This window comes from Equus przewalskii, chromosome 5, assembly GCF_037783145.1.
Source record: "Equus przewalskii isolate Varuska chromosome 5, EquPr2, whole genome shotgun sequence".
NCBI lineage: Eukaryota > Metazoa > Chordata > Mammalia > Perissodactyla > Equidae > Equus > Equus przewalskii.
Genome location: NC_091835.1, coordinates 68,615,041 through 68,634,481, shown reverse-complemented (window position 1 = coordinate 68,634,481; position 19,441 = coordinate 68,615,041). Strand labels below are relative to the sequence as shown.

Below are 19,441 nucleotides of genomic sequence, written 5' to 3'. Positions count from 1 at the left end.
AACTTGTCTGTGGTTGGAGCTGAAATCGCAGCCTAGGAATCCTTTTCTTCATAGATTGGATTTTAAATTTTTTTCTCCTTTAGACTTGAAACTAATACCTAATAGACATTTCAAATGAGAGTTTAAGGAATTAAAATTAGGGAGAAAGGCAGGGAAATCCTAGCGTGCTTGGTCTGTCACAAGATAGTTGGCTGTCTCTCATGCCACCCAGAATGTCCTCATCCTTATATCAATAGCTACTTTGTCATTGATACGGGCAAGACAACTCTAAGTCTTTCCTTCACCACTGCTCCTAATTCAGGGTAAGGGGCTAAATGTATTCAATGAGTAGAGCAATGTGATAACATAGAACACTATCATTCAGATTTCCCAGGGTGGGTCATGGTACAAAGGAAAGCCTTTACCAAGGTGGACTAATCCATGGTGGTACAGTGTTAGATGCCTCAGTAAGCTCAGATTGTCTGGTTCTGGTGCGTCGCAGCTTTGTATCCTTTTTAATGCATTTTGCTTCTACCATTGGAAAGGTGGGTGGCTGCTTTCCTCTGCAGAAGAAGCCAGTAATTGTCCTGATAAAATGACACTAAAGTGTTTTTGCTATGTGAAATCTGTTTTGGGACTCTCGTTTTGCCATACTCTCTGCTCTTGGATTAGCAGTTTGATCCAAAAGTCTTGTAGCAGAAACCCCACTATTCTAGATGGAGTTCATTTACCAGTCAGAAATCAGAGACACAATCTGGGCTTGATGAGAATTAATATGCTATTGGTGTAGCAGCCTTCCTGAAGGCTCATTTGCATAATGCTGTATTTTAATGTCTTCTGGTCTGCCCGTCCCATAAATTTGAGGTGAAGCTTTCTCCGCTGGTTAGTTAGGATGTTTTACTGTGCTTTGGTCTATAGGAAAGACAGATTCAGCTGATTCGAGAGATGCTCATGTGTGACACATCTGGCAGCATTCAACTAAGTGAGGAGCAAAAATCAGCTCTGGCTTTTCTCAACAGAGGCCAACCATCCAGCAGCAATGCTGGGAACAAAAGGTGGGGGAACTGCATCTGTTGTTATCTGACACAAGCAAAACAGCTGTCAGAAGTTCTTGTTTTCTGAACTCTTAAATATACTGCTTTTGGAATGTGTGCTGAATAAGGCAGAAGAAGACTTTGGAGGAAGGGTAGGTGGGAAATAAAGGCACTGGGGGCTCCCTATTTTTTTCCTTTTCTTTTGTTTTTTTTAATCTTTCCTTAGGATGTTGTTTCACTGTGGGTAAAATTTTTATCTTGGTGCTAAATTGCACATCAATAACTAATCCTGCACATTGCTAAGAAACCTAAAGGTAATAGTGGCGGTTCAGCAATACTTTCTATGTTGACTCTCCTGAGAGCTCTTGTAGTTCTTCTGGTTTAGAAGGGCCTTCTGTGAGCCAAGACCAGGCAATAATTTTGGTTCCACTGCATCACTATTTAAAATAGTCTCAACCAGGCTTTGAATTTAACACCCCCAATACAAGACATGGGGAAAGGTCAGCACTCTTAGAGCTATTTATTTTGTTGCCTGGTTGTTTTATGGGGAATCTTTGTAACTAAGAAGATGTACAGGCTTAATTTCTTAAAAAGTTAATGCTGGGTGATATTGTCTTGTAGAAAGCAACCACAGTTGGGATCAAGTTAAACTTCACTCTTCTGCCTTGTGAATTTTTAGTAGCCCGTAGTACAAATTCAGCAGGGAATAGCACCCATACCTCTGAGTGTAACTCTCAGCTGCTGGTATAAGGCCTTTGCTGAGAAAGCAGCTGTGCTGCATGTGTAGTCGTGCACATGCACACACATACACCCCCCCGTGAAAACCATCAAACACAGCTCACCACAGCTAGGGGTTGAGCTTGTAGTTATCTCCATAGGGAAGCAGTTGCTGTGAAATTGCTGACATGACCTGACCAGTGAGACTTGTTCTGGCTGTTGGTGGGGTTTACTCTCCACAGTCTTCTATGTCTAACATTGTATTGTTTCACTCATCTAGACTGTCAACCATCGATGAATCTGGTTCCATTTTATCAGATATCAGCTTTGACAAGACTGATGAATCGCTGGTAACGGACATTTGATCTCTGAGAATTATCTACTTCTGTTACCTCTGCATCCTCAGGAATATCTCTCCTGCCCTCTCTTCTAGAATTCCTTTATTACTACTTCGTTAGTTGATGTTGATGTGTTATAGATACTGAGCATTTTGTTTTATTTTTTTTAAAGATTTTATTTTTCCTTTTTCTCCCTAAAGCCCCCCAGTACATAGTTGTATGTTTTTTTTAGTTGTGGGTCCTTCTAGTTGTGGCATGTGGGACGCTGCCTCAGCATGGCTTGATAAGCAGTGCCATGTCTGCATCCAGGATCTGAACCAGCGAAACCCTGGGCTGCCGAAGCAGAGCCTGCGACCCTTAACCACTCAGCCGTGGTGCCAGCCCCTGAGCAAGGATTTTAAAATATAAATCCACACAAGCTATAAGAGACTGGCTTATGTATTTCTTTAGTTTCTGGAAGTGAGAATATAGAATTCAGGATTTGGCATGAGGTTAAATTTATTTAACGGATCTGTAAGCTGTGCTAATTGATTATATCTTGATTTATTAAAGCCCCAGCTAGCAATAAAAAAATTAGTAAGACTCTGTCCAGGCAGGGTTTATTTGCTGCTCTGGGGGAACATAGACTTGTGCCTTATTTCTGAATTAGTTTGGTTCTTGAGGAAAACTTAGTCATATTTCACACTTAGAAAGAAACCAGTGCCCTGAAAGTTCAGCCAGAAGACTGATACAAGTTTGTGGGCGTTCTGTAATGCTTTGATCAACAAAGGTTAATGTGTCTAAACTGTTGGTTATCCTACTTTTGTGGGGCAGCAGCCTTCTCTTAACTTATGGTGATGTTTCTGCCTAAAAGCTCATCTCCTAATATTTCAATCTTTGATGTTCAGGAGATTGGTAGTTTGTGTATCTTTCCTGTTTTGCTGGCTGAAAGCAAGCAAACAAAACAATAAATCAGGAGGTTATTGGTTGATTTCTGATGATAGCAAAACAGGAGACTACTTGTTACATGGTCTATGAGTTTTCTGTCCAAATTCAGTGTTTGACCAGGGAAATAATTGCTATTCTATAGATATAAATATTAGGTATCACCTTTTTGAAATAAGGAATGATATAGAGTAGGTCTGGGATATATAATAAAACTAGAACATATTATTAGCTAATTTTGGAGCTAGGCCTGTCATGATACCTGTTGTAACGGAAACTGAATCAAACAACCAGTAGTTACATTATTTAACCATGTATCGGAGAGGTTAAATTTATTTAGCTAAGCTACTATTTGCCGTATACAACTGTTTCTGGATTTTGTGTTTTTGGGGATTATTAGGAGTAAGGAAGTCATAAGTAGCTGCTAAAAATGAATGCAAATGGTTAAAATAAGTGAAGTGAAAGTAGACCACAGTAAAAGACAATTCTTCAGTGGTAATGTATTTTTTAGGGCCCAAGGAAAAGGGATGATTAAGAGACATAAAACCTAAACTAGAACTTTTTAAGTGGCCATATTGTACAGAACATCTGATTAGACAATAGCAGGCCCTTAAGAGCAAGAATCTCATCTAACACGATCAGTATAGTGCCTAACATTCTGTAAGTTCTAAAACTAATTACAAAAATAATCAGAAATAAAGGACCAGGCACTGGGGATAATCACGACAGAAGTTCATTCTTTAACCTTTTCTTGCCTCTGTGGTATTGATTCCTGATTCTATTATAATAGCTTCAATTTTGGAAAGAAAACAGGTTAACTTACTATAGCTCCATAGCTACAACACTTGACACCCTCCCTTCCCCTGATCCCCGAATCGTAAGTTGGGTAGTCTGACTCAAGAAGCCTTTAAAGTTCGCTGTAAATTTATTTGCACAGGGTTTAGGGGAGGCCTAACCAAAGAGAGAAATTAATATAGTATATTTGTCAACAGGATTGGGATTCTTCTTTGGTAAAGACTTTCAAACTGAAGAAGAGAGAAAAGAGGGTATGTATGATTTTTAGGTTTTTTTTTTTTTAACAAAGTAACAATAATAGGGTTTTCTCTTGAAATTTTGCCATGATCCTGCAGGCCTGACATGTTGCTCTAGCCATTGTTAAACTCACATTACAAACAAAGCCCTGCTTGGGGGCACTGTGGATGGTCCTGTTTTGTTTCACTGTTCTGGGCTGCTCTCTGTTCATTCATTGAGCGGAAAAGGATACACTGAAGTTTGTTTTGAGTTGTCACATGAATTTTTATGCAAGACTTTTATGCTCTAATATAAGCTTCAGATGAAATGTGTGTATAATGGGATATACAGAGATCAATTTGTATGTGCTTATTTAGGGTACTTAATATGTTTCCAAAGACTTCATATCCTTAGATAGGATTACAGCTCTACTTTTTCTGGTGCTGTCATCTGAATTGTTCCAAAGCTTGCTCGTTTCTTCTAGGGCATTGTGGGCATTTTTATGTTGGTACAACTTAAGCTTCATGTGGAAATAGGCAATGAGAGAGAGCACATTGTTTATTATTTACTGTAGCCCTGGTACCGTGGACTCTCCTCCAAGTTGTCTTATGGAATAATTTTATCTTCTGTGCTTCAGATATTCTATTTGGCACTAAAATTATTGGTCTTTGCCACCCTCTCTAGCGCTCTAGTAGCCGACAGTTCGTTGACGGTCCCCCTGGACCTATAAAGAAAACTCGTTCCATTGAATCCACAGCAGACCAGGTAAGAATAGTCAGGTCAAGAGACTTGTGGTCTCAAACACATCAGAGATTAGTGACACCAAGCATTAAAAATCCTGAGTCAGCATTGCAGTGATACTTCGAGAGAGATGCTTGGTTTTCCTATGTAATAGGATCCTTATCATCCATATGAATGGAATTACTGATTAAGTAAACAACTGTCAGCTTTGTGTTTGATTCTTAGTTGCTGTATGTATACCCCATGACCTGTATGTCTGTTCTAAAGTATGAGATTTCAACTTAAGAGTGTTTTGGGCTGGAGCCTTAAGTCCTGACCAAGACTCAGGAATTTTTCAACCACTCCAAACTCCCTATAGTGGGGAGGAAATTAGAGTCAAACGTTTGTCTTTCCTTCATTACTATTTTTGTTTCAGGGGAATGAATCCATAGTTGCAAAAACTACAGTGACTGTTCCCAATGATGGCGGGCCCATTGAAGCCGTGTCCACTATTGAGACTGTGCCATACTGGACGAGAAGCCGAAGGAAAACAGGTCTGCTGGGTTTGTGGCCGAATTGCCTGTGTAAAACAACTGGTAAACTTTGGGCAGTGTTGGTTTCCTAGAACCTCCCTGAGGCAGGGATTGGATGTATTGGGTAGTTTGTTACTGCGCCTCCTGGGGGCCAGAGCACCTGCTGTGTCATGCTCCAGCTTTGGATGGCTGGCCTGGCCTATGCCTCTAGTGTATAACTTGTTGTTCTTGAAATAATTTGTTTGCATAGCCATTATATTCACTTCTGATTATGGCTACAGATTACTGGTTATCTACCAATTATTAAAATTGGGATTAAAATTCAGAAGGAGCAAAATACTTAAGCTTAAGACAGGCTTAAAGTTGCTTGTTTTCTAGGTGCTTTACAGCCATGGAACAGTGAGTCCACCTTGAGCAGCAGGCAGCTGGAGCCAAGAACGGAGACAGAGAGTTCCAGCACTCCTCAGGGTAATGGAGGGATGCGCCTGCATGACTTTGTCTCTAAGACGGTAAATATGTCATCACTCCTTCTTCTTTTGGGCACATTTAATTTTTTTTAATTGTGAAAGTAATGTATACCAGGAACGAATTTAAATACTTTAGTGTTATAAAGTTAAACATCAAATTTCCTTCCTCCTTCCAATTCTGCTCTCCAGGGGTAACTACTGGTTACAGACGTGTCTGTCTTTCCATTCTGTGAGTAATATTAAACTCAAAGAAAGCAACTTTTCAGAAGTATTTGTTTGTGCTTTTTATTGATACATTACGTTTTATGCTTGAATATAGCACATTTTAACCGTTATCCCATTTGATTTCCTCGTAACAACCCAAGCAAACTGATGAGGCTCAGAGGAGTTACTTACTAGTTGGAGCCACATGCAGTGAGTGGCAGAGTTAACATGGAGGTTCTCTGATTCCTCGTCCACAAGTTCTTTCCACTACTATATTCTGCTCCCTTCCAACTGGATGACCTTATGCAAGTTACTTAGCCTCTTTTTGCTTCTATTTCCTTATCTTAAAGAAAACAAAACTTCCTTCATAGGATTATTGTGAGAATTACACAAGTAAATATGTGTAAAGAGATTAGCAAGTTGTTTGGCATGTTCTGAGTTCTTAATAAATGTTGGTTGATGATGCTGATAATTTTTTAATTCATACCACTTTGTTCCTCCTGCTCTGTTTCCTCCTCAGGTTATTAAACCTGAATCTTGTGTTCCATGTGGAAAGCGGATAAAATTTGGCAAGCTGTCTCTGAAGTGTCGAGACTGTCGTGTGGTCTCTCACCCGGAGTGTCGGGACCGCTGTCCCCTTCCCTGCATTCCCACCCTGATAGGAACCCCCGTCAGGATTGGAGAGGTATGCCCTGGGGGAGCCCTCCTCGGGTTAGGCTTCTTTAGCGTTCCCAAAGCTTAGTGTCAGTTTTTGTTCTGAAATTAATGATGCCAAGTATGTTTCCCTCCAGGAATAACGAGTAGAAATTATAAAATGTTAACTTGCAGCAGAGTCCTGTTTGGGTTTGTTTGTTTAGTAACTTTTTTAACTGAACTCCTCTTCCCTTTCTTCCCCTCACTCCCTTCCTCCCCTTCCTTTCCTCCTGTTCTCTCCCTTCCCCGCCTCATCCTACCCTATTTTGTAAAATTTCAAACATATACAAAAGTAGAGAGATTGGTATAACTAACCCTGGGTCCTGTCACTCAACTGCCATGATTGCTGATTCACGTCCAATCATGATTTATCAGTACCTCCGTCTCCTCCTCCTGGCCCTGTCCAGTGAATTATTTTGAAGCAAATTCTAGCCATCATATAATTTCACCTGTGAATATTCTTTCTCTTATGTTAGAGATATTCCATTCGAGGTTATTTGGATTATGTTGCTTATTTCTAAAAATCAATTCAATCTATTAAAAATTATTTATTGTACAAGCAACGTTAGCAAGAATCAAAAACAAGATGACCATGCTGCTCCCCAGCCCCCAGCAAATCAAATGTTTACTTTTCTTTAATCTTGAGAGTTTTTAGCCATGCATATAATTTTTTACAAATTTTCTGTACTCTAATGTAGAACAGTGGAGCTGTCCTCTACAGATAGGTTTGTGTTACAATCAATTGAGTTGTGTTAAATAATTTTTCTTATTAAGAATAATTAAAATGTAAAAAGCATTTTCTTTTTTAGAGTAATAAATTAGTTTATGTTAAAGGCCATACCTGTGGTCTCCTCATGCCTTGCTTTCTGATGCCCTTGAGTAGAAGAGAAGCAGGGGCGGGGCTGTAGCTCGTGGTCTTATTGCTTGTTCCTGAAAGAGTGTGGTGTGTGTGACCATAAATCAGTCCTGGTGCAGAGGTGGGAAAAATAATTGAGCGTCTCTGTTCTAATATGTGCTTCGGGAAGAGGAATTTAAAAGTAGACGTGATGTCCCAGCCTGAGCATTTGTCTGGAGATGGTTCTTCCCCTGCTGGTCTAAGTGGTATAAAGAGTAATTTAAAACTCTCTTTTCAGGGTATGCTGGCAGATTATGTGTCCCAGACTTCTCCAATGATCCCCTCCATTGTTGTCCACTGTGTAAATGAGATTGAGCAGAGAGGGCTGACTGAGGTAAGATCAACCCTCAGAGAGGGTGAATTTATTATTTGTGTTAATAATTAGGTGGTTCTTAACTGAGAGTGTTGCCTTGATAATAGACAGGCCTATATCGGATCTCAGGCTGTGACCGGACAGTGAAAGAGCTGAAAGAGAAGTTCCTCAGAGTGAAAACTGTGCCTCTCCTCAGCAAAGTGGATGACATCCATGCTATCTGCAGCCTCCTGAAAGACTTCCTTCGAAACCTCAAAGAACCCCTTCTGACCTTTCGGCTAAACAAGACCTTTATGGAAGCGGCAGGTAAGGGCAGCCTTCGTACCTGCATGTGAGTCCCACAGGGGCAGGAATTTTTGACTTTTCTGTACAGTGCCTGAAACATAGTAGACGTTCAAAGACTTTGGTGGATGAATAACTATATCCAAGTTCCCCATGCCTGTCCTCTTCCATCTGAATTATATGTATAGGGGACTAACAGGTTTTTTTGTTGTTGCTTTTTGTTGTATTTTGGTCAAGTTTTAGGTTGTCCTTTGAACTTGGAGCCATCTTTGATTTCTTTTCCTCACACCCTACATTTAAGCCATGGGCAAATTTTATCAGCAAAGGTCTTGTAAAATACGTCTTAAATTTGAAACTTGTCACTCCTTCTACTGCTCTTGCCATCCCTCACCCTGAAGTGATGTAAGAACCTACTGATTTTGCTGTTTCTACTCTTGCCCTCCACAGTATGACCCTCATCCAGTAGTTGAAGAGCGTGGTCCTTTTAAAATTTAAATTAGGTGATGTCCCTTCTGTCCTCAGTATCTTCCAGTGGCTTCCCATTACTCTCAGAATAAAACGCACAGTCCTTAACATGGCCCAAAAGACCCGACGTGATTTGGCTTCTGGTTATGTCTGCAGCATCATCTCTTTGAACATCCTTCCCTTCCCTCCTTCCTTTCTGATTATCTGGAATTCTTGCAGTTCTTAGAACATGACTGAGCTTACTCCCATCTCGAGGCCATTCCATTTGTTGTTGTCTCAGCCTGAATGATATTTGCATGATTTACTCCTTTCTTTTAGACTTCTTTTTAGGTATCTTGTCCTCAGAAACACCTTTCCTCACCACTTTGTCTAAAATAACAGCTCCCATTACTTTCTCACTTCTTGCCTGCCTTATTTTATTATATGTATCACTACCTGATAGATATTTGCTTTTTGAGTAACTCCTCAATAGAATGTACGTTCCATGAGGCAAAGTCTTTGTTTAGTTCAGCTTTATTCTGAGCACTTAGAACAGTATCTGGCACATAGTAGGTCTTTATACATGTTTTATCGAAGTATATCTTCTTGATAATTGTAGTCACTGCAAGTTGTGTGTCCACCTTCCTACAACATGGGTTGCCAGCTGCTTTCTCTAACTGCAAGAGCCGTTTTTTTAGAAGTTCTGATTTCTAATATTGAGCTATTGGCCAGTATCCTGCTTGTTAATGAAACTAGAGTCTGTTGCAGTCATGAACCTAATCAGAAGTTTCAGAAGCTTACTGTATAGATGAGACTTTGTGGTCGATAACTTGGAAGCCCGCTGTCAAGGGAAAGAAGTCTTAGGCCTCTTGTTGCTGTCTTTTCATTTACAGAAATCACAGATGAGGACAACAGCATAGCTGCCATGTACCAGGCTGTGGGTGAACTGCCCCAGGCCAACAGAGACACATTAGCGTTCCTCATGATTCACTTGCAGAGGTGAGTACAGCAGAGACTTGTTTCTGGGAGTAGGGAATTTTCCAAGGGGAAGATAATGTGGGTTGGATGTTAGGGAGGGAATGTGAGGGGTGAATTGTTTCCTCGTAGAATTTATATTTGGTCTGCGTTTAAGCAGAAGGGCAAGTCTTCTAATTTAATGGTCTTTTGCTTAGAGTGGCTCAGAGTCCAAACACTAAAATGGATGTTGCCAATCTGGCTAAAGTCTTTGGCCCTACGATTGTCGCCCATGCTGTGCCCAATCCAGATCCAGTGATAATGTTACAGGATATCAAGCGTCAACCCAAGGTAGGCAAGCGTGTGTGTGTGTATGAACTTGTATAATGTGATAACATGAGAGAATAATGAGAGGTAAGTCCCGAGCTTTGGAAGTTTGCTAATGTATTTGGTGGTTTTTAGGTGGTAGAGCGCCTGCTTTCACTGCCAGTGGAATACTGGAGTCAGTTTATGATGGTGGAACAAGAAAACATTGACCCCATGCATGTCATTGAAAACTCAAACGCCTTTTCGACACCACAGACACCAGATATAAAAGGTGAGAGCTAAGTTGTGCTTCTGAAAGGACCTGACTCCCTCTCCACTTTTGGTCCTGTGCCCTCTCCCTGCCTTTGCTAGAGCTGTTTGAACTTCATATTCTTCAATAAAAATTAAATTCATTTTGAGAATTCTAACATTAAAGGAGAATTTGTACAGTTCTACCATCCTTTTTTTTACTTTTCCATGTTCTCCTTCATTACCCATACAGATATTTCATTACCCATATAGATATAGATATTTAAAAAATATAGATATAATAATAATTTAGGTATAATTTGTTTTTATTTCACTTAGCATATTGTGAGAACTTTTTCTACTATATAATATTATTTTTATGGTTGTAAACTATAATTACTTAAATATTCTATTAGGTCTTGATGTTATTTTTCAGTTTTTCATAATTATAAATAATGCTGACATCAACATTGTATGGGTATACCTTTTCTTCCCCATGATAAATTCCCAGGAGTGGGAATCACTGAATTAAAGAGCTTGAACATTTTTGTTTCTTGATATGTTTTACCAGCTTGATTTCTTAAAGGCTTTTGCCAGTTTGTACTGCCATCAAAAATGTATGAGGCTGGTTTCATTCCAACCTCACTGGCATTGGAGACCTGTTCTTTCATTATTGCAAGTTCCTTTTTTAAGGGAGCATATTGTTTTTTCTAGTATAGGTTAAAATCAAACGGTCAGATTTTAGATTTGTGAAGTTTGGAGTTTGAGACTGGCCTAAATCAGGAAGTGAATGTTGGTATTCGTTGAGCAGTTGCCTGCATAGTTCAAAAGATGTACTGGTGTGTTACAAAATGATGGCAAAAATGATCTCTGGGGTTTTGCTAGGTCTCTAACCTTAGCTCTTAAGTGCTTCACAGGGTATTCAGCTTAAAACTGGTCATATGCTTTCTTTTTTTCCTTCCTTTAAAAATGTGTCTTAACTTTGATTGCAGTGAGCTTACTGGGGCCTGTGACCACTCCTGAGCATCAGCTTCTCAAGACTCCTTCATCCAGCTCCCTGTCGCAGAGAGTCCGCTCCACCCTCACCAAGAACACTCCCAGGTATGTGGAATTGGCCTGCTCAGGAAATGAAAAAATGACTGCTTCCTTAGACTTCTTTCCCATCTTGTTGAAAGAAAAACTCAATTAGATCTTAGCTAGTGACTAGACTTTAAAAGAAACCTGTGGGTCATAAGGATCTTCCTTTTTTTTTTTTTTTTTTTTTTTTTGAGAAAGATTAGCCCTGAGCTAACATCTGCTGCCAGTCCTCCTTTTTGGCTGAGGAAGACTGGCCCTGAGCTAACATCTGTGCCAATCTTCCTTTATTTTATATGTGGGCCACCTGCCACAGCATGGCTTGATGAGTGGTGCGTAGGTCTGCACCCGGGATCCGAACCAGTGAACCTCAGGCTACTGAAGCAGAAAGTGCGAACTTAACTGCTGCACCACCAGGCCAGCCCCAGGAGTCCCTTTTTCAAAAGGGTCTGAAGGTCTTTACTGCTTCCCCTCTCTCATCTCAGGTGACAAAGAGTAGCTTACAGAGTAGTTGAGGGTTTCCTACTGTGAGTTGATTATATCAAGTAATTTTATAGTTGTTTATTTACCTTTTATATAGACTACTTTTCCAGTTCATTCTCTTTCTTTAGATTTGGGAGCAAAAGCAAGTCTGCTACCAACCTAGGACGACAAGGCAACTTTTTTGCTTCTCCAATGCTCAAGTGAAGTCACGTCTCCTGTTCCTTCCCAGCATCGACTGACTGAGGAGAGCGCACCTGTACTCTGCTCTGCAGCCTCCTGTACTCATTACTACTTTTAGCATTCGCCAGGCTTTTAATCAAGTTTAATTGTGCATGGGGGTTTTATTAAAACTATATATATCTCCCTCTCCTCCTCAAGTAACATAATATCAACACCTTGTGCTGTCGTTGTTGGAGCTTTTAGTTGGGAGATCTGTACAGGGCTAAAAGGGTGGTGTGGGATTCATGGGGAGTCTTTAGGGGGCTGGGGGGACATCCCTTTGGCTTAAAGCCAAATGTTGCTTATGGAATGACCTTTCTCTGGTCATTTAGAACTAATTTCCCTGAGACAATGACAGGAGCCCTACCTCTTGGTAAGACTGACTTGTCTCAGGGTGGGAAGTGGGAGGGCAGGGTAAAGAAAGATTTGCACAGAGGATTTGGGATAGCTCCTTCTGAGAACTTGGAAGTTCCCCTTCCCCCATTATGAACTGAGCTATAACATGGAGCCTTCATAAAAGCGGGATGGGGGAGGACAGAACTAGTGATGGCAGTATGCTTAGCTTTAATTCGGATTGATTAGGTTTAATAGTATTTAGTGGCACAGCCTTGTAAAAGTGATACTACAGCTTGTATTTATCTCCACCGAGCCTCTGGCTGGACTTTGGGTTTGGTTGGGGGTCAAAGCCATTTTGTTCTTAAGTTAAATTCATTCTGACTCTTGACCTCCCCTTGTCCGTTAGAGCCCCACTTCTAAAGTCAGTATGCTGTCTGTTTGGCATCCCAACTAACAATTACGAGTAGGCTATACGGGAAGATTGTCAGTATTTTGTGTGGCAAGAAAAGCCAGTCATTTTGTCTTTGCACTTTGGATGCTGACATCTCCTGTGGAACATAGCCACATCTAGATAGATGTATGCTTTTCGTCTATTAAAATTATTTCTTATGTCTATAAAAATGCTTTCTTCTATAGAATGTTTCTGACCCATAGTGACTCTTGTCTGTAAAACATGTATTTGGAATAATATTTGGAAAAAAGTAAATAATTTTTTCAAAATGAATTTGAGGTTGGTTTTCTTGTCCTGGAAGGTAACCTTCAAAGCTTTTTTTAGAAAATATTTTCCCTCAAAGTTGTTCTGAGTCTGCTGTTCGTCACCTCTACCCCTTCAACTTTACCACCACCAGGAGTTTGTTTCTTCATTTCTCATTCAGTCTCTTTCATTGTCCAAATTGAGGTCCTAGATTTGTCTTATGTCTGTTAGCCTCTCATTTGAAGGAACTACTTTAAACAAAAAACAAACTTTTTAAACAAGCCTTTAGGGACCAGAATGGTACAGATTAAAAAAAACAAACGACTCTGGCTGGCTGACTGCCGGAAACATCCTTCACCGCTGGAAGTGACTCTGGAGTGAGCTGGGTGATTAACTGAGGGCACCTGCACTTGGAACTCAAGCTGGTGAACAGAATGTATCTGAGAGTGAACGTAAACAGTTGCAGGCTTAATATGTAACCGTGGAGAGAGGAGGCAACCTACTGGCTTTTTTCCCAGGAGGTGGCAGCTCTCACAGCAGGGCCCATCTATCTGCCTCAGCAAATCGACAGAGGATAGGTCCCATCTCCCTTTACCCCCTTTACACACACACTCCTGTTACAGTTTTTTAAAATTTTGTCCTAGATGCCATCTCTTCTTATGTTTCTGCAAGCCTAGTGTTGGCCTGGCTCCACATTTGCTGTTCTGTAGTATCTCCCTAAGGTGCATTTTAAGTCACTAATGTAGAGGAAGTAAATGGATTGTGTAATGTTAGTGAAGGGAAGACTACCCTATGCAGGAACTGATGGCCCATTAACGAAAAAGGAAATGGTCCTGTGTGTCAGATGTTGGCAGCCAGTTGCTCAGTTTTAGGCTAGGCCAAGAGACCTTAGCCATGAAAATAATTTTGATCTTAGCAAAGGGAAACGTGTACCCACCTTCAGCTTCTTTAACAGTGCTTCATGTGGAGCAGCTTGACTTTCGAGGGCTTTCTTAATTAAATTATACTTCCTTGATGCGAGATCTGTGGAAAGGGTCCAGTGCCTTGGAGTGCCTGTCACCCCGTCTCCTGCTCCTAACCCTGTCTGACACTGCCTCTCTCACTCTGGCTTTAATGCAGTTTAACTTTACTATCCCACTTGCTAATAACCAGAATCTTTAAATCTTTAAATGCGTTCTCCTCCATCAGTCTATGTAGGACTCCTAAGTTTGATGTTTATTTAACTGGGCAAGCATTACATGGTTTGATTAAACAACAACAATTTGCATTTATTACTGGGTGTTTAACAATTTCCCCTTCCTTAAGAAGGTGAATTCATTGCTTGCAGAAATAGAAGACAGGAAGGCCTCTGAGTTTCTGTCGGAGGACTATAGGGTGCTCAATTGATTTACTGTGGCAAAAATAGTCATTTTTGGCTATGAATTGAACCTGTGGCATTGAAAGGGGTCTTGAATTCTTAAATTCATGCTTAAATTATTGGGCAGCATAAAGTGACAAGGAGTGCTGAGTGAATGCAGGGAGCAAAGATACAGGCTTGCTGTTTTCGTTTTGTTACAGTAGGGCCTGTCTGCCCACCTCAAGCTTCAGATAGACACATACATATGCATATACATACGGTATATAGTTTCCTGTTGGAAAAGCGCGTGGGAGACCCACTGCTGTGCCTGGTATACTGAGCGGTTTGCTTAATCATGCATCACCTTTTCCTAGACCCTCAGCATGAGCAGGGAAAGAGCTGTCTCATAGTCCAGATCTGAGAAGCAAGGGTGGCACAGAGTTTAGTGTTCAAGTCAGCACAGCTCACACACTAGGTTCTCGATCAATGTCCTTTGATGATAGTCTTGGTCATGACTCAAGTTTCAGCCACTCGTGCGAAAAGCTTTTAAGTATGGAGAGTCAGGGCACATTAGTCATTGTGCTTTTAGTATAAACAGGGTTTGGAGAATGGCCACTTAACCTAAGAACTTAGTAATTTTTAAAAATTTGCTCCCTGTAGCTGGTATATTTTGTAAATAAGTGAAGGCTCCAGGCCAGGAGGTCCTTAAGTTGTGTAATTTATTAGACTCTGGTTCTCAGAGTCTGTATTTGTTGATGGTTTCTATTCATGAAGTCAGGCGGAAGACAGCTTGACGTCACCAGAAATAACCTTGTGTGTGGGAGCCTTGTCCTCTGCAGTCGTGTGGGATGGGAAAGGAGGCCACTTTTCGGGGACTCAGAGTTGGAAGCAGGAATTTTCCTTTTGTCTACCTTCTCCCTCTATAACTCTTACCAGGCTTCATTTAGTTGCATTGTTTTTATACAGCATTACTCTCACATCTCACACAGTTGGACACCATCTGTGTGCTAGGCTCAGACACGTGTAAAAGGATATTTAGACTTCTAATAAAGCGCTTGCCAGTTAATATCTTCTCTGGTCATCAGTGAAGATGGAATTAAGAACCGATTCCCCATGAAGCCTTTAGAAAGTGTAATATGGTGGTTTACGATATACAGAGCACTTTTGTTTATCTTACTTGGTCTCATCACATCCATGTGTAGTGGGCAGGATAGGTGACGTTATCCCAATTGACAAATTAAGAGGTGATTTGGCTCAAATTCCCACAAATGAATGTATAGTTTACCTGGTATGAGAATCTGGGAGTTAGCGCTCCTACTCTGGAGGTCAGCTGTGGTGCTTGCTGTTTCAGACTTCTTGAGCATTGTGGGGCCTGTGGGAGCATTGTTAATATATTGTTAGGTACACAGATGGTTCCACACAGGGCTGCGTATGTGCTGTATGCTCAACAGATGACCCAGAAAGAGCAGGGAGGTCCAGACTGCCGGAAAAAGCATTTGGGACAGGAGAATGTCTTCATGGTTGGGGTTATTGTCTGGTAGATTGGAAGACCTGGGCTTGGTGAGAAGGGCTCCCCGTGTGGAAGGAGGAGGTGAGTTGCTGGGAGTGCGTAAGGTTGCTCCTGGTGGGAGTCTGTTCTCAGGCCACCCGTGTGCATCTTGTGTGCTCTGAAGCCCAGAGCGAGGAACAGGCAAGTCTCTGAGCCAAAGCCATCAGCCTGCTTCTAGAAACGTGTCAGCGGATTAGCTTATTGGCTTTCCCCCTGAGTGGCATTAGCTCTCACCCCGTCTCATGTTCACCATCTGGCTTTGAGTAAGAAGTCTTTGAGTGATCTCTCTTCAGCAGCCTGCTCTGTGTCAGTGCTTTCTGAGGGCTGTTCAGCTTTCTCCCTCATCAACCCTAAGGCCCAGTGCTCTCCAAGAAGAGGTAGTCTGTTGTGTTCCAATGTATGCACACCTGGGAGGAGAAGAATACTTTAGACCTCAGAGAAAAACATCAGCTCAGAGGAGAATGAGTACGTGTGGTTAGTGGCCTAAAGTCTTTTTATTGTCAAAACTGACAAGTAGATCTGTCCTTAGGTGAGTTTTTAAAATGGAGTCGCTCCTGCCACAGAGAAAGCTCTTTCTGCCTGTGAGATGATACAGTTTGTCTAGATTTTAGTAGAGCGAGAGATACGAGGGGCTGGGATTTTTCTTCCTCTTTGGAGAGCGAAGCCTGCGGGTGGGGCGCTTAAACGAACCACCTCCCCTCCTCGCAGGGAGCTGGCTGCTCTCTCCTCCTAGGTTAATATACACTGACTGGGGCTAAACGCCTGGTGCTTCTGGACAGAGTCCAGCCCCTCAGCACAGCAGCCGCACTGTGGAGATACAGCTGCTGGCATTAAAGGGCTAAGCCCTTTCCAGCTGCTTTGCTTTAACGGGAACTGCCTGCAGTCGGCAGCTTAAGGGAGCTGTCTTAGCCCGATTAGGAGGAAATGACTAATCTCGGCATCTTCTCGTGGCACTGGCCTGGAGGCTCTGGGGAAGATAACCTGGTAGGGTGGGAAGTGGTTGGATAAATGGCGTTGGAGTGCTAGGCGATTAGTTGGAGTGCTAGGCGATTATCTCCTCAAAAATGGTCGTCCTGGCTTGGCATGGTTTGTGTTTGTTTTCCCTCTGTGGAAAGAGTGGGGTTCTCTTCAGTGGGCTCCCTGGCACTGAGAGGAGGTGTTCACTGTGAGGAGTGGAGTAGCAACAGATGTGCGGAGGAGTTGAGAACACATGATGACAATGGTATCCATCCCCCTTAGAGGAAGGAGAAGATTTGAGACCCTACAGGGTGGTCCCCACTTTGGCCTTCCATTCCTCTTTTCTTTAAAATATGATTTAAAGAGCCTAGATTTGAAGGAGAAATGATCGTTTCCTTGATCGTAAGATGCACTTAAAAATATCTTTTTTTTTGAGGAAGATGAGCCCTGAGCTAACTACTGCCAGTCCTCCTCTTTTTGCTGAGGAAGCCTGGCCCTGAGCTAACATTGTGCCCATCTTCCTCTGCTTTATATGTGGCATGCCTACCACAGCATGGTGTGCCAAGCGGTGCCATGTCCGCACCCGGGATCCGAACCGGCAAACTCCGGGCCGCCAAGAAGCGGAACGTGCGAACTTAACTGCTGCTCCACTGGGCCGGCCCCTTAAAAATATCTTTTAATATGTCTGAGAAGTTTGGAAAAAAATGTCTCTAAGAATTGGGATATCTTATAATCAACAGCATCTTACAATATATAATGCAGTGTTTTTTTCTTTCTTAGTAGCTCATAAAAGAGTGGTGCATCTTATTATCCACGTTATTTGGGTTGGAAGTGTTAGCTGTTCATGGGAGAAAGGCTGTTGGTTAGGCCGGATGTGGAGGCCAGGGAACCTGCTCCTGAGCTGTGGTCGAAAAGAGAGTAAAGCAGGGGGTTGCCCCAGGTCTGAGGCAGGCTGCTGTGTAGGACAAGCAAAACTCAGCCCCAGGACATTTGGCACGAAGAAGCAGACAAGTAATGTGTAGGATCAGATCAAAGTCTGTCCCAGTCGTGACCCCCAGACATTACATGTGACCCCTGAGTCGGAGAAGGGAGAAAAAAAAGCCATTGCAAGTCAGCCAGGCTATGACCAAAATAACAGCAGGTCTGATGGAGTTCTGAAATCCCAGTGTGGTGCTGAGGCATTCGGTGCTTTCACACACAAAAGAGATTAGAGGTGTTAGAGACTTTCTGTGTGGGCAGGGAGTTGGAGTGTTTATTGCAATACTTTGTCCGATTTCCTCACCAATTCCAGAATGCCAGAGGAGGTCTTTCCTCCCTTGAAACCGGAAGGCCATGGTTTGGGCACCAACAGAAGAAGGACAGATAGTCAAGTTAAGGAACCTACTGCCCTGAGATAAGAAGTAGACCGAAAGTCTAATTTTGTTGAAGAAGCTCTTCCTGTTCGGGGAGAGGTGAAGCAGTGTGTTCAGTGCCAGGCTGGGGGTGGCTGCAGAGCGCGGAGCTCTGAGGCTTCAGAGAGCCTCGGAGGTGATGGCATCAACGCTGCATGGATCTCAGGATCAACCAGGCAGCATATTCCGGGCCATCGGAGGAAGCGCCTCCAGCCTGGTGCTTCACAAGCCGATGCCCCCGACTCCTGTCCCGGCCTCCTCTGATCGTGGGCTGGGCCCTGGCTTGGCTGGGCCTTGTTCCACCCGTCCATGGAGGTGGGGTGTAGTTATTGGTCCCTGCCTCTGTCTCTGGCTTCCTCCACCCCCAGCTCTGGCGATAACTGCCCCTTTATCCGACTGACCCAGAGCTCCAAAACAGGTTTTCATTTCCCATTTTCTGCCCATTACCTGCAGCCTATTAATTAGTGCCGTTGGACTCCCCGCTCTCATACGCTCCCCTCACTAATCATGCCTCCCCTCTGCAGCTTTTACTAAACATGTGACCATTCCCCAATGTGGCTGCCCCTCCCTGAGACGTGATTACAGATCTTGGCTATGTGGACCCCCTGCTCCAGCTGCCCCAGTGGCCACCGCTTGGCCGGCTGCTTTATCTTGATTAGCCCCTAAATTCTCCCCTCCCTCCTACCCCCCATGTCTTCCACCTGACATTGCCAGGGCCTGGCATTGGCTGCAGGTTAACATCTCCCTAGAGAGGGAGCTCTCTTCTCGCGCTGCTCTGGGTCACGGAGAACAGTGCTATGGGCCCAGAGGGACTGAGGTGATCCCCTCTCCTGAGCCAGCGGAGTCTCCCTTCAAAACCGCAATCAGCTTGTTCCAGATCGCTTGACCTCATTATAGATCCGAGGTCACAGATTTTGCTCTGTGCTGCCTCTTAAACCGTCAGCCTCTGATGGCTGCTCCTCTTTTGTTTACATAGCTTTTCTATGATATTCCAGATGCTTGAAGCCCTGCTTCTTTTCACCCCTTTATACCCACCCAGCCTCCTTACCCTCATTCCCTGAATCTCCCCCACACCAGCTCCTGGCCATGATCACTGCAATCCTCTACTTCTCTGCTCTGAGGAGGTCCTTTCTCTTTCTTGGGTTTGATTCTTGACTCCTCTTTCCTCTGGGATCCTCCTCCCTCAACACACACACACACATACTCTGTCTCTCTCCTTTGCTAAGCTAAGCCTAGGGTATGGGGAGGAAGCAATCCCTTCTTTAGTAAGAGCCTGGCCAAGTTAGAAACTGCAGGGGAAGCAGCTGAGCTCATTGGCAGAGGGAATGGCAATCTACCA

The 19,441-nt window shown here is 42.8% G+C and overlaps 1 protein-coding gene across 11 annotated transcripts in view; it reads left to right on the top strand.

Annotated features, from left to right (window-relative positions):
* Positions 1 to 12,899, top strand: part of RACGAP1 (Rac GTPase activating protein 1) — a 30,557-nt gene extending 17,658 nt beyond the window's left edge. For all 11 annotated transcript variants that reach the window (XM_008512576.2, XM_008512593.2, XM_070619550.1 and 8 more), the window contains 14 exons: positions 898 to 1,034; positions 2,011 to 2,080; positions 3,985 to 4,038; positions 4,688 to 4,768; positions 5,160 to 5,277; positions 5,635 to 5,765; positions 6,448 to 6,612; positions 7,754 to 7,849; positions 7,936 to 8,134; positions 9,448 to 9,553; positions 9,727 to 9,859; positions 9,971 to 10,106; positions 11,056 to 11,164; positions 11,749 to 12,899. In XM_008512576.2, coding sequence (XP_008510798.1) covers positions 898 to 1,034; positions 2,011 to 2,080; positions 3,985 to 4,038; positions 4,688 to 4,768; positions 5,160 to 5,277; positions 5,635 to 5,765; positions 6,448 to 6,612; positions 7,754 to 7,849; positions 7,936 to 8,134; positions 9,448 to 9,553; positions 9,727 to 9,859; positions 9,971 to 10,106; positions 11,056 to 11,164; positions 11,749 to 11,824 — 1,611 coding nt within the window. In that variant the 3' untranslated portion in view covers positions 11,825 to 12,899. The remainder of the gene's footprint in view (positions 1 to 897; positions 1,035 to 2,010; positions 2,081 to 3,984; positions 4,039 to 4,687; positions 4,769 to 5,159; positions 5,278 to 5,634; positions 5,766 to 6,447; positions 6,613 to 7,753; positions 7,850 to 7,935; positions 8,135 to 9,447; positions 9,554 to 9,726; positions 9,860 to 9,970; positions 10,107 to 11,055; positions 11,165 to 11,748) is intronic.
* The last annotated feature ends 6,542 nt before the right edge of the window (positions 12,900 to 19,441 follow it).